This window comes from Limulus polyphemus, unplaced genomic scaffold, assembly GCF_000517525.1.
Source record: "Limulus polyphemus unplaced genomic scaffold, Limulus_polyphemus-2.1.2 Scaffold1559, whole genome shotgun sequence".
Lineage (NCBI taxonomy): Eukaryota > Metazoa > Arthropoda > Merostomata > Xiphosura > Limulidae > Limulus > Limulus polyphemus.
This window is the reverse complement of record NW_013667169.1, coordinates 205,277-221,273: the sequence shown is the minus strand read 5'-3', so window position 1 is coordinate 221,273 and position 15,997 is coordinate 205,277. Positions and strand designations below refer to the sequence as shown.

The window sequence follows — 15,997 nt, the reverse complement described above, 5'->3', positions numbered from 1 at the left end:
AGTTCACTTGCCAATAAAGCATTGTATTCCAAAAATTATGATTTTCAAAACAAGATATTTTGCAAAATGAAATATAAAAATTTGGTAATACATCAGTTCTATTATATTAAAGCCATAGACTTATTCACATATGCCAAAATTTGTGGGTGTACATCAAGCTGTTTGGAAATGACAATGGAAGTACAATCATGATTTTTACAAACTTCAGGAAGCCATCAAGGCATTTGAATTGTAATTATGTGCATAAAAAAAATTATCTTGCTTTAAAGCATTTAATGCTCTATCAAAATATGTATAATATATTACACATGGTACTTTATACCATTTGCAAAATAGCTTTAGTTAGAGTCGACATTCATATAATGAAGTAGAGTCGTAATTTTAATGGTGACAGGGTATATCAGGAACATAATCCAATTTAGTTAATTTGATACAACAAGATGGACTTGGGTAGACTTAATTATAAAATAAAATTGGGAGAGAGACTTGTTTTTCACATTTTTTTTTTGAGAAGTAGATGCCAAGTTATCCAAAAGACAAAAATTATCAAGAACAATAGATTTTTAAAACATTTTAGTTAGTGGAAGTGAAAATTACTTTCAATTCAAATCTATAGTTTGGAAGTTGATAAAATAATGTATATTTCTTTTGTTTTATTGCCACAGACTAGAAATGTTTACCCTTTTTTCAGGTTTATTTGCATCCCTAATTTAAACTGTCATGAAGATTAGTGTATATTTTGTTTGAAACATGATTGTGAAATTCAAATGATAAACCTTATTCAGTGATCAGTAAAGTTGAATGTTTTGTAAACAGACGACATTCTTACGTTCTTGAAAGTTTTTTATTATCATTAAAATTGCTTGAAATAATGCTTAACTAACATAGCAGTACAATGTTGCTATAAAAGCCATGTTGGAAAAGGTTAAGAGAAAGATGTCAAAAACAGCAACATAAATTCAACCAGTAGTTTTGATTATTTACTGTACCATCTGTTCTTCAAGTGATTCTAATTGAAATTAGGTATACCAATGTTTACAAAGGATCTGAAAATCATAAGCTTAATATGCTTAAAGTAATGGAATTTATTTATAGATTTATATTAAACATTTTAGCTTTCAAAATAACTAGTATTTTAAATTGTTATAGGACATTTTTATGCTCATCATTGTTGTGCTACCTGGTCAGAGGGTGTCCATCAGAGAGAGGATTATGGTCTTGCTAATACTGAAAAAGCTGTTTTAGCAGGAATGAGTCAGGTTAGTGGACTTCATTATAAATGTGAGAGAATATACCTAATTTCATACTGAGTAGAAAATGCTTCATTTTACTTACCTATTTCGAAAACAAGCTTACGTTTTCTACCTCATATACATGAAATAATTTAAAGCTCCACTGCATGAAGGATATTCTCTTTAGTTAAACTGATGAGAGCTAACATTTTCTGAAACTGCTGTTCGTATTTGTAGTACAAGTTTTGTTCCCAGAAGTAATCTACTACAAACCAATACCAAAGTAAAGTTTATATGTTTTGTATCAGTTATTATATTTCATTTTCATTTTAGTTTTTGACTTAGTAAACAAATAAGTCTTTTGGAGCTCTTTCTTAACATTAATTTGATGCAAAGTAACTTGTACTGATTGAAATTTAATAAAAAAATTCAAGAATTTATATTTTACATCGGCTTTTTGTTAAATAAATTACATAGATACAAGCAGTGATGGTAATTATTAAAGGTATTCTCATACTTGTTTAATTTAATTTTTCTTCTTTTTCAAAACAATACTTGTCAGTAAGTGAAGGAAAAACTTGTAGATGGTGCTCATTATGCACGTAATTTTAATAAAAATACAAGTGATTTTGTAAATAAATGTGAAATATTAATAAAATTTGATAGAAAGATGTGTTAATCCAAGAATTAAAAAAAAAATCGTTATATATTTGTTAGTTGAAGGACAACTTTGATGATTTAAAAGTGTTACAGACCTGCCTACTGCTACAATTTCACTGTAGATGCTATGTAAAATGCTCTCTGGCTATGCAGCTACTGTAATTTTAAAACAGTTATGGTGACTATGGAGTCATACAGTGTACTCAGTTCATTCAAAGTCTTCATTTTGCTTTAACTCTCTCAACATGGGGTTGGTCAATTTGACCGAGTCACATGACCTTTTATACTCGTTTAAAGTCTTTATAAATTTAAAACTCATTACTCTCAGTTTATTGGGTACACGAAATTTGGCAGTCTTTCAGTTAATATTACAAGTCTTTCACATACAAAAAGTCATATTTCATAGTGAAGTATTTTTTAATAAAATAAAGTTTTGTCCATGACTATATTGAGTATTTGTTTTGAATAGTCCATGTGCAAAGTGATTTTCATGTTAAAATCAAAAATCCTTTTCCTCATCTCAAAAATCTCAAATTTCCTTTGTGATCCTTAAAACGTCCTAAATGCATTTCAAACTTTTTTTCAGTAAAACTTTATAGTTTATCTGTTATTTTCTCTACTCTATCACAAAACGAGATCGGTCAATTTGACTGACCTTGTAACCACAAAAAAACACACCAAAAAATCGAAATAAACCTAAATTAACCTTTTTTCTTTCTAGAATGACTTCAAATTGTAACGTGAAACTACACTCATTTATTCTAAGTAGCTCTAAGTTCGTAACATTGTATATCTATTTATAATTAAATTTTATGGTTTTATTGCCCTTTGAACTGTGTCTAACTACTATCAGTGCCATTATAAGTTGTAAATCACTCGGAGAAAGTGCAGCTCACATTACGCTATCGAATCACATTACCCACGAGCTGATCACGTTTGTGCCTCGTGAACCATTTTAATTATATTATTATTTTACTTGATCTAGTCTTACATAACTTAAAAAGAGCCATATTTTTAGAATTTAGTTACTTTTATAATGATAAATAAAGAATAAATATGAAAAACAAGAAATAAAGTACTTACCTAGTCTTCTTTTTTCTTGCCCTCGATTGTCGACGAGAGTTAAGCCAGATTTTTTATTGTAATTGTAGCAATGCACTTAACAATTTTTATTTAATTAAATAGTGCACCAAAGAATATAGACTAATAACATGCAAAAAGTAAACAAATTCACTTTTCTCTCAAACTTTTCCTGGCTTTCTAACTATGCAACAAGAGCCGTTACAAATTCATCAAAGCTAGTCGTTAACTTTCCCACGGGAATGAATCTTGCACTGTGAGTGAAATTGACAATATTCCATTCAGAATACAATGTTATACAATATGTCATTTGATAGATGAAAACCTTGATTTTCTATTGGTTATAGGTAATATATAATGAAATGTAAGAAAGTACTATCAACGAATTGTGAAAGAGAGGATGTGACAGGTGGGTGTGGCAGGAGGGGTCTGATTTTCTATTCGATAGCTCTGTAACCAAACAAAATTGAAGGATATAAAAATGATGGTTTGTTTGAGCAATAATGATTTTATAGAGTATTTTACGTTTAATTTCGTACATATTCGAGGAGTGATGGATAAAATAAGGATGATAACATGCTAAGACAAAATGTGTCATGTGGGTCACACTAGTGGAAATTCAGGATTTTTAAAAATATTTTCTTGTAGAATTAAGAGCTTAAAACTTGTATACTAGTAAAATATGTATTATTAGCTAAGATTTCATTTGGTATAGCATGAATAAAAAGTAGTTTAATAAAATTTTGAAGACACCAATACCTTGTGTCATGCATAGTAAAGGGTACCCGGGGCGACAGGGTTAAATCCTCCATGCACAACTGCATGTAAGCCCTGATGTTTTATTCTGCGGGAAGCAAACCACTGCCCATAAATGATTTTTCTCAGATGAAAGAAGCAATCACGACACAAGGAAGGTGACGAAGACAGTTAATAGTGTACATTGATCTGCACTTCACTCTATTGAGTTCTAAAATGTGTTTTTGTAATTGTAATAGAGAATGCATTCACCCACCCTTCCCAAGAAGGATGGTATCTGACAAATCCCCTTTCGCTACTGAAAATTGACCAGTTGATAGGAGAATGCTACTGAGAGTAAACTTTATGGGTAGGCAGGTCTGATGTTACCTATTGAAATAAATATTTAATCTTGATCTCATACCAACTTCTTTTATTTCTTAGTTGTTTAAAATGGACCTTAAGTTTTAAATCTATCTGTATGTATGTATGTAGAATTCTGTAATTGGGAAACTACAAGTCTTATTGCTGAATCTTTTTAACTATGTCAAATGTAATATTGATGAGGGTGATGTTGTTTCTATAGAGATGCAGTTACTGTAAAACGTTTGGGGCTACTATTAGATGTAAAGAAAACGAATGTGACCACATATATCATTATCCATGTGCTGCAAGATCTGGAGCTTTTCAGGTACTGTTTATTTGTTTGCATGTGTTAAATTAACGACCACGTGACAAGCATTTAATAAAAGGTACAAGTGTGTTTGTACACAAAAAATCAGATGTGTTACAAAAGTATTTGGATTCAAGATAAGTCTGAATTGCAGACATCAGTTAGAGTGTAAGTTGACGTTCATGTGATGAACAAAAACATGTTTGTCCATTGTACAATTTGCATATTGCACTTGCTTAACCTATATAACTTACAAAATACTTGTATTCAGTTTGTTTGTTTTTTCAATATCCCTGTATATTGTATCTATTATTCACTCTTTTCTACCATGAACTACCACTAAATGAGCATTGTGGGGTATAATAAATAGTTGATAACCCTGATATATCAATTACATAATACCATGTCAAAGGACACTCTAAATGGTCATAGCTTGCACACTTTGACTCCCACCCATGTATGTAGGGTTAGTATTAGTACAGCTGTTTTGTAAAAATGTGTGAGACATTTCCAAACCATTAAAAATGGTTGTTGTTACAGTGAAAGTTAAATAAACAAAATCAATCAATAACATTACTGAACATATTGTAACACAATTTTCTCTTATTTAACCTTCACTGTAACAGCCAATAAGAGGAAAAATTTTAAAGATAAATTGTATTACATAATTTGATTACCATTTTTGAATACTACCTTAATTCGTAGTTATGTTTAGTCATGATTTTAGTTGAGGTCTTGCTAATGAGTATTTAATAAGTTAACTTTCCTAATTTTGAAAGATGAACCAGTATTATTAGAAATATTTTATGTATAACCAGTAATATTAGAAAATATTTGTTCTCTCTCTAGAGATTTTGTAAACTACTTTTTCACAAAGGCATAAGGCCAGGGATCTAGAGGCCATTAGAGGCTCTTGTGGTATTTTCAGGCTGGTGAATTTCCCTCAGAGTACTTGATTAGGGCCAGCTAACTAGAGGTTCGAAGGATACTAAGTTACAGAGTGTGTGTGTGTTTGTTCATCTCTTAACCGAGTTTGTCAGGAAGAAATAGTGGAACATGGAAGGTGCACAAGAACAGTTTTTATTAACAAATAACAAAAATACAATGACATATTAAATGGTAAAACAAGGATGAGTGTTTCTGTTGTGGCTGTGTTAGATTGGTGAGAGAGAGGGGGGAAATGAAACCTAAGTGAGCTTTCTCTTTCACCAGTCCAGTGTGCCCCCTCCACCTGTAAGATAATCTACAACTAAGTGAAACTACAAAATAAAAATACACTAAAAGTTATAAGAATATTTAAAAACAAAAAATGTTTAGAACTCAACTAAACTAAAACAACATTCACTCTCATAAAAAAACAAAAAAAACCAAAGTTAAATTGAAAATTTTGGACAAAATCTACTAAGCAAAGGTGAAACTGATTTTTAATATTAGAAAATGCAGTAACAACTTAAGCTAGGTTTCCATATGAAATCTCTTCTGCATGTGACCTTTGTTCACTCATGCTTGCATGCTGGGGCAAGGGAAAACCTGGACTATTATCTGATCTGATGACAGAAAAGACAATTTTCTGTTACTGTATGTCACATCTATCTTCTCTGCAAGAAACTTGGTGAATTGACAATTAGCAGATGAGATCCTAGACAGAGCTTGTCAGGTGCAAAGTTAAAATTTGTTTGCTTGAATGACTTTCCATGTCCAAACTGAAATGAAGGAAAAAAAATATAAACTTTGAAAAATTTGCATATTAACTGAGGGAATAGAAAACGTGATACCATCCTGTATCATAAACTTAGTAGTGGTTGAAGGAATGGGTTTTCTGAATTTTGTTTTTCCAAAAAGAAAACTTGTATTGGTAAAGCTAATTGCTTTATTTTTCTAATTCTTCTTGAAATTCACCATTCCTTAAGTACATTTCTAAAAGTTTTAAAGCATAAGGGAAAAAGAAAAAAAAATTAAACAAATTCATCCATACCAAATTAACAGTTTTAGAGAAATAGTTTTCTGAAATATAATTATTTTTATAATTAAGCAATGACTGTGTGTAAGTTTTTAAGTTGGCAGCAGATTTATTTTGTTGAATATTAGCATTGTTAGATTGTGAGTGCTACAATTTATTATTGTCATTAAAAAAAGACTCAATAATTTATCTTGAATAGTCTGTTATACACTTTAAAGTTTTGTATTCCTTCCTCAGTTAATCATATCTTAAAAGAGATAACTGTCTTTAGTGGGAATATCGTATGGTGGAAAATATGGTTGAAAAGCTAAGTTATAGAAAATGTGAATTTATGTACATTTGTGATGTTTTTCATTATTATTATTTGTGAGTAAATGACTTGCATGTTAATATAATTTGGTTGTGCTATGTGTTTTTAATAGGATATGAAAACCCTTACCCTATGGTGTCCTTTGCATTTGAATCTGGCATCCACGGTTGGTAAGTTGATAAAATCCACATACTTCTATATCTTTATCAGAGGTTGAATATATCTCTTTCTTTATTAAGTCAAACAACAGGTACTTATAACTTGTATCTTGTTATTTTAAAAGTAGGGTAACTAACCAAAAAAAAAGGGAAAAACTTCAGTTTATGTTTTATTGTATACAAATAACTAATGGTTCACAAAATCAGAGATACTGATTATGTTTGATAATGCATTGACATATTTTACTTGATGTTTACTCCTTTTTTTTAACGGCAAAAGAATTAAAAAATAATATTATGTTTGGATGAATGATTACAAATACATTCTGTATCTTAGAGGATAGTGTTAAAGTATTGTCTGTTTTATATCTTCTTATGCATGGAACATATTTAATCTGTGAATACATAATATATATTTTTGTTTAATTTGCTTTAGTTACAGAGCTAAAAGGTATTTATTAAAATTGTAGATAACATCTTATTTGAAGCTTCTTTGTTAAGTCAGAAAATTATAATAATATGTGGGAATGCCTGTGTATGGAGGAGCAAAATGTTGCATCACATTCAAATTTAGGTTACTTCCAAGACAGCTGAGACTAGAGAGATAAACACATTATCTTTCTCACTACAGGCTCGGTCAATTTGGCTGAGTTATTGTCCTTCATAGTTTTAATATTTTAACTTCTAATATGTTTTGTGTATCTTCATGAAATTTTGCAAGCTTTAAGTAAGAATTAAGAGTCTTTTGTAGAAAAAACATCAGAATTTTTAATGAAGTATTTTCACTAAAGATTTCTCCATGAATATATGGAATCCAAATGTGTTTCATGTTGAGATGAAAAAATACTTTTCTTCATCCGAAGATTGTCAAATTTTGTTTGAGTAAGCTCTTAATTTTATAACAATGATGTGCTACAAAGTGCAGCATGTTACATAACTCCTGTTATATTTCTTTCCAAATATAAAACAAGTGGATAAAATTATTTAAAACTTGAGAAGAACTTTCATGAAAGTATGTAGTATAGGAAAAATAAAATATTTAATTTTGACTTTTTTCTATTATTTAATGTAGTTACTTGCACTCAGAGTATGAATAGTTCACTTGCAACGAGATTTTCATTTTTAGTATAAAAATACTATTTATTATCTCAGTTTTCACATTTCACTTGCATAATGTCTAGGATCTCATCAAAAGTTTTTTAAAGTAAATATTTATATTTTATTTTCAATTTTCTCTACTCTAGCTATTATCATCACCATACAGTGCAATGAAATGCTTAAAATTAAGAAATGTATACATTTTAACTCAACCTTTTCACTTACAGTTTATTTTTAATGCTTTACTTTTTTTGTGTTTTTAATTTTTATTATTTATGTTGATACGCATCAACAGGTGCCTGTGGGCAATATACCATTAACATTGACAATCTTAGCCTCGGGCAAAATGTTGTTTGCTCTTGCTATGTTTATGAATGCTGGTTGAGAAAAATATAGAATAAATTTTAAAAATCATTAATCCTTTCCTATATGACTTTAAAAACACAAATTATACATAATTAACTAAAATATAAAAGTAAAACCGAAATGCAGTCCAACTGTCTATCAAACTAATGTGTATATGGTGAGAAAAAATAGCCAAGTGCTTGAGACCCTGCTCTCAACAATGGATTAAGCTTTATTTTGCCTCATCTGTAAATTGATATATATGTCTACATTTACTGTTAACTTAGAGACATATCAACTGGAAATCTGATCTTTCTGTTGGTTATAAACATGCCATTCAATTTAAAACTGTCACTTAGCAACACAGATTCTACTTTGCAAGTGGGTGTGGCTTAGCTTGAAGTGAGAAAAATTTCACAACCATTATCTCAGGGACAAGTTCTTGGAACATTCTTAAATAACTTGTAAACAACCTGTATACACTATGCTTAGAATGTCTCGGGGAGAACTTCTACATTTACACATACAGTTTCTTCTATACCAGCTCTTAAAATTGAGAATTGTAACTTCGAGCACATAATGAGATATCAAAACTCAAGTTTTAAATAATATTTGAAAGTTTCTTTTAAAATGAAGGAATGAAAACTTAGATAATATAAAAAGCAGACAATGTCCCATAATTATCATAATTTTTCTGGATTTTTAGCTATGTGATAAGAGCCAGAAAACAATATAATATGATACATCATTTGATAGATTAAAAGTTTGACTTTCTATTGGATATAAATAATAAAGTATTAAATGTCAGAAAGAACTATTGGCAATTTGTTAAAGAGTGGATGTGACAGGTGGGCATGCAAGAGAGGTGGATTTTCTATTTTATGGCTCTGTAACAAATTAAGATTGAAGGCTATAAAAATTATGCTTTGACTGAGTGATAACAATATTATAATGAGTAATTTAAGTTAAATTCCATACTTCTCCAAGGGATGGTAGATAAATTTTAGAAGAGGGAATACCTAGAGAGCAAAATCTACAGTTCTGATACTAGTGTAAGATTGAGGATTTTTTAAAAATATTTCCTTATAAAATTAAGAACACAAAACTTATATAATATCAAAATTTGATTTATTAACTATGTTCTTATGCCAAGTTTATTTGTATACCATGATAATAAAATAGCTTAATTAAATTTTGAATATAACTCTTTGAAACATTTCACACTTTGACCTGCCTGTAGCAAGAGGGTTAAAGTTGTATTTTTTACATACAATCATATATATGTATGTAGATGTGTGTGTGTATATACTAAACATTAAGAGAACTTTCCTGTTAAGCTTCTTTTTTTTTGGTTAGATTTAAATGTGTTTGTTTCTCTTTACAAATAAACATAACAAATGAACATAAAGAAAATGAATTAATAAACTTGATTTTACAGTTAAACATTATTATGTATGCATTTAAGTTGCAAATATTTTATACTTCCGTGTATATTCTACAAATGTAAAGTCTGTGTTGAGAGAAAGAGGGTTATTAGATTTGATATTTTTTACTAGATGATTCAAAAGTTATCTGCAATTCATGCAAAGAACCAGGAAATCTCCTAGAACTTCTTTTTTGTGGTAGTTGTGGCTACCACTACCATGGAAACTGCCTTAAACCTCCAGTACTTGTGAACCCTGTTGTACGAACAGGGTGGCAATGCCCAGACTGTAAAGTATGCCAGACATGCAGGTATGAAATTCAAAGATTGTAATGTATGATTTCAGATAGGTAACTTTGAAACCTTCTTCTATAGATGTGAAGTTTACAATTAGTCTAGCTCTTAAGTATTTGTTTTATGTAATGAAGAAGGAATTAGAATTTATTTCAAATTCCATGTATTTATAGAGCAATGTTTTCTTTCATTTGGTTTTTGATAACTGAATTTTAGGTTATTTAGTGACCTAGAAATTTGTTTCTAAAGTTCAATGAAATTGTTTATGTATACATATTCCATAATTATTCAAGACAAAACAGGAAAGCAGTTTTATAGATAAGAAACAGTATCGTAATGAGAATTGATTTCATATCTCAGAAATGTGAAGAAACATTCACACAGAAACAAAATTGTCAATTTTAGAGGGGGGAGGGGGCAATATTAGGTCTTAAAAGATGAAGTAAAAAATAGAATAAAAATTCTATGTGGATGTTTTCCTTTTTTTGTCATAAAACTGAATTTTTATATTTGAATATATCTGTTGATGTATATTTCTAAAAGCAAGGCATGCTCAAAAAGAAAAGTTTGATTTACATTGAGTGTAGCTGTTAATAGTTATGTCAGAGAAATTAGAAGAGTTTCGACATCTGGTAAAAACTGATAATATTCCTTTGATAACCCTTTGTTAGTAAAACCATGACATCTATTCAAAACCAATTTGGCACTAAATTTGGGGAACATAAAGTTATAGGTATCTGGTATTGGTTTTATAAATAGCCCTAATTAGGGGTAAATAGTATGTCATATAAAGTCAGTATGATAGGTAAAATTGCCAGGAAAGTAACAGTTGCTGTTATATTAACTGTAACATGAAAATTATGAAAACTGTAAGTATAATGATATATTCATACTTGTAATGTAGTGTTAACTTATGATTTAAATAATCTAACTTGATTGCATTTTGTTATATGTTTGATGTGTTCATGAGACTTGTTATTTTTAACCTCGTGGTTACTAAAATTAATTTGCAACGATAATCATGATCCTCAATTTTGCATATATAGCTGTTTAAAAGTTTATAATGAACAGAATTGCTATTTATTTGATATAGTAGTTTAACCTTATATATATTAGGGCTTGATCATTTTGACTGATCTTGTAACCACACATAACCATTTAACTATATATACTATAACTGCATCTTCATGAAGTTTGGCAAACTTTAAGTAATCATTATAAATCTGTTGCACATAAAAAACTCAGATTTTTTTTTTAGTAAATTGTTTTTGAGAAAAATTGGTTTTTGAGTTTACAGAAGTCAGTCGGACTCTGAATAGTCTGAATGCAAGGTGATTTTCATGCTAAGATAAAAAATATCTCGTTTCATTGTACGGTTTGCATATTTCATTTAAGTAATCTCTAAAAAAAAAAACCTAAATAAAAATCAAAGTTTTGTTAAGGTAAAAGTTTATATTTCACCTAATATTTGTTTCTACCATAACACTAACTGTAGCTGAATCATAAATTTAAGTGAAATGAAATTTTGAAAATTATGAAATAAAATGAACATACTTTTTCTCCTTTGTTAAGTTGGTGATATTCACAGTTTTAACTATTTATTTTTTCATGTAGTTTATTTTTGATTTTATAGTTTTATTGCCTGGCCTGTATGACATCCTGTTAATTCATTTATGAAAAGCAACACATAACAGTGGGAAGGCATAAGCCTTATTAAAATTATCTCTAAATTCTTTGACAAAAAAATAATTATGCACCTTTAAAATATGCATTTTAAAACATAATAATACATAAATCACTAAGATAGAATGTCAAAAAATAACTAATTTAATTGGCTTTCTAACTAAACTATAAATAGGTTAAAGAAATTTTATTAGCATGTGCGTTACTTCCTAAATGCCAACAATCGGTACCTCTAGTCTAATGTCTGTTGATACCAGTTTTAAAAGGACTATTGCAAGCTTGAAATAAAAAAATATGCTCTTTCTATTGGTTATAAACATATATGTCTAATAAAATCATCTAGTTTTGAAAACTGCCTTGATATTTATGGATAGATGGGAAAGTGTTTTGTCATGGGTCAGAAAATTTATTTATATCCTACTAAATGGAGAAGTTAGGATGTTGTAACTGTATGTTGGACTTTGAAACTATTTCCAAATTGTGTCTACGTGCCTTAGATAGTGTAGATGCTATAAGATTGAAGTTAAACAAACTTTGAGGTGAAAATTAAAGAGCTCTCGCACGTCATATGACAACAAAAGTGAAAACTGATAATTTAAAAAAAAATTTTTTTAATTTAGAAATTTAAACTTACTATAAAAAATCGAGTCATAAACTACATTCTGATGCTAATTTTATTGACACACATTGATAATAAAGGTGTTTAAATTTTGAAAGTAACTAAAACATCATGATGTGCAAAACATCCAGGTCCTATTACATCAAGTTAAGTAATAATAGCAAGTTTCAGTAAATCCTGTATTTATTAATTTTTTTAAAGAATTTTGTTAAATAAAGTTTATATCATATTTGAAAATGATTTTTGCATGATGAAATAAGAAATATATCAAATTACAGCATCACTTTTATATTTTTTGATTCATGTTGAAACATTTTACAATAATGTGTATTTAGTTTTAACAACCAACACTGCCCAGAACTATTGTTTTAGAAAGCCATGAAAATCAGAATTTTGTTCTTATCTGTACCTAATATCCCATTGGTATAAAACATTAATACTGCTTGTTCATTCTGATTTTATTTTGGAGTGGAAAAGGCTGTAACTTTATTGCTTACTGTGATGATTATAATGTTTACTTCTTATGATGTATTTGTTAACTTTCTTCTTCTTTTCTTTTACCACAAATTGTTTGAAACATATTACCATGTGCTGGTGAAGAATCTTTTTTTAGAAACTGTAGATTTGTGAATTGCCATAGAGGTGAAAGAATCAATCAATTTAATATTTTGTGCAGGAATCCAGGACACAATAATAAAATGCTTGTTTGTGATGTCTGTGATAAAGGTTATCACACACACTGTATGCTCCCTGTAATGAACAGTATACCGAAAAATGGGTGGAAATGTAAGGTAAGTGTAAGTCTAAAAACTTAAAATTACTACTATGTTGTTATCCAAAAGATATTTCATGTAGCTTTCAAATATGAATTTCATAAAACCAAAAACTCATCACTCACTTTGTTAGATTGTACAAAATCTGCTGTTACAAATTTCATTACTTCTCATATTGATTCCTTTGATGCAAATCCCTTGAGCTCTGATAGCAAGTTATTGATTTTTGTGACTCAAACAAAACAGATGTTCATGTGATCTGTCTAGTGTACAATTAGTTGATTATAAATATGACTGTTAGCAATGTCTAAGAGAATTAGACATTTTTTGAAAGACTTGTTGTGATAGGAAGTGGGTTTGATTTTCTTGTTTATATCTTTGTAAAGCGAGAAGCCTCAAGGCTATAAATTTACTATGTAGCTAGCAATACCTATACTGTAAGTATGTAATTTGTGTCAAACTCAAAATATCATATAGGAATAGAAAGAATAATTAAAATGGGTAATTTTCAATGAAGAAAAAAAGAAAATTCATGATGTGTGCACTTTGGCCTACCAAACCTAAAGAGTTAAACAACTAAAACTACCTACAGGATTAAAAATAAATTATATTGTTGGTTAAAACAATTATGTTTTGAATAGACATAATAATGGCAGTAATAGCGTCTAAATCCTACCAATTTTCCAAGAGTAAGAGGATAAGGATTTCACAGATTAATATTAATTTATGAAATCACTCACTTTGGTATCTTTTTATGTAAGTTATAATTAATTTTCAAATGTGAATACGATCTTAACAATTGATTTTGTACAACTACAAAATATTTTCCTTGTTTGTTGTCGCTAATTAGATGTAATTATCAACATATTGTTCTGTGGTGTTACAAAATCATGATAACTTATTTCCACATTAGTCATAAAAAGCTTCTACTTTCACGAACTTGGAACATTAAAATATACACGGTGAAAAAAAAAAACTGACATACATATTTGTTTTTCACATTCACAAACTTGAAAGTAAATTTTTCTTATGGTAATTTATATAATAAATATTATGTAATAATATTTATTATAGCAATGCAATGCATTTTATTTAAGGATTTTTTCTTTTTTGCCACATACTTTTCAGGGAACTAAACAGATGGATATTATGGATGTATTTATTAAATTGCTTTAGCATATCACATAAAAAGTTGTGTCTTTATAAATTTGAAAAATGTAAATAAAAGGTAACCCTACTTCTGACTGTTTTAATTTCTGGACCTAACTGAAATTTTGTTGTGTAACTCAAGAACTGTCGTGTATGTGGAGACTGTGGCTCTCGCACTCCTGGCAACGGCCTAAGTTCTAGGTGGCATAGAAACTACACTGTTTGTGACAGCTGTTACCAGCAGAGAAATAAAGGAATAGCCTGTCCTCTTTGTGGAAAAGCCTACCGGCAATGTACTGGAAGAGCAGAAATGACTCGGTGTAAAATGTGCAGAAAGTAAGTTGTGTTTTGTTTTCATATTACACTGATTTGCCAAAGTTTTATTATTAGAATGTCTTTTATTATTATTATTATTTTACTTGAATATTTGAATACTTGACTACATCAGTCAGTTGTGATTAGCTTTTATTTTCTTCAGACCTAACAAATTTATTGCTGTGATACCACTATTTAGAATTATTGTGTTGCAATACATGCTGCAGGTCTATTGATTGTAGACTGTCCAAAACATGAATAAATATCAATATAAAAATGGAACTTGTATTGCTATGATATTTTTCATTGAACAGAGGTATTTGTAAGATCTTAAATATTGAACTTACCTGTGTTCAGAAGTTAATAATTTTCTCTTGGCTTTTCATTTGGCATACATCACAGTTTAAAATCTACTTAGCACGTTTTGTAACATGACAAATATTAGACCTCTTGCATGAAATTAAATTCCTTGTTAACTTCTATTTTGGTGTCACACCAATCCAGTTTATTCCTACATTGTGAAGAATTTATTTCATACTGTTTTTTTAGTAATTTTTTTCTTTGTATAGTTTCTTGGGTTTGGCATGACCTAATGGTTATGAGGCTTGATTTGCAATCTGAGAGTTGTGAATTAAAATCCACATCTTCGAACATACTCATCGTATATGATTGCTGATTGGATTATCCACCCAGGTGGAAAAAAATTCTTGGCTTACAAAAATAATGGCTGACCCCAAATTAGGTGGGATTAAAGTCATGATGAAAATATAAAAAATAATGTTCTTTCTGCAAAAACATCATATTTAGATAAATTTGTTGAGACTTTGGAAATATCGTTATTTGTTATATCATGGAAATTTGTGGCATGTTTCACTTGGAGTTCAGCTATTGTATTAGCTAGAGTTTGCTAAGAATTGCTATATTGGTATTTATGTGTGGTATTTGTAGATCCTCTGATAACATTACTGATCACTTGGAGTTCAGCTATTGTATTAGCTAGAGTTTGCTAAGAATTGATATATTGGTATTTGTAGATCCTCTGATAACATTACTGATAAAGATAGTAAGTGCAATAACAAGAGGAATGGCAGGAAATACAGCAACAAGAAGTTAAAACTACTGATCGTCCAAAACTTTGGATGACATCGCTCTTGTTCAAGAAACTTTTTGAGAAGTTCTGGATGAAAATGTGATCTAGACTGATAGAGCTAACCATTATATTGAATAGGGTTAACTCTATCAGAGTGCATGCATTACCCAGGTTTGTGGAAACACTAAAATAGTTCTCTCTCAGTATCCCAAATAAGAAAGTTAAGGAAACATTAAAGGGGGGACAATCTTGTAACATGTATAAAATAGTACACCAAATATGGAAGGTACTGCTTGAGGCTAATTTCTCTATACCTGAATATATATATATATATATATATATATATATATATATACACAGAAGAAACAACAACACACTTATTTAGTTTTACTTACTTACG

At 29.3% G+C, this 15,997-nt stretch overlaps 1 protein-coding gene across 1 annotated transcript in view; it reads left to right on the top strand.

Moving 5' to 3' along the window:
* Window positions 1-15,997, top strand: part of LOC106464091 (histone-lysine N-methyltransferase 2C-like) — a 138,676-nt gene that overhangs the window by 34,160 nt on the left and 88,519 nt on the right. Inside the window, exons 7-12 of the mRNA XM_022391762.1 lie at window positions 1,150-1,259; window positions 4,294-4,398; window positions 6,763-6,820; window positions 9,808-9,985; window positions 12,947-13,061; window positions 14,335-14,528. Of these exons, the coding sequence (XP_022247470.1) occupies window positions 1,150-1,259; window positions 4,294-4,398; window positions 6,763-6,820; window positions 9,808-9,985; window positions 12,947-13,061; window positions 14,335-14,528 (760 nt within the window). The remainder of the gene's footprint in view (window positions 1-1,149; window positions 1,260-4,293; window positions 4,399-6,762; window positions 6,821-9,807; window positions 9,986-12,946; window positions 13,062-14,334; window positions 14,529-15,997) is intronic.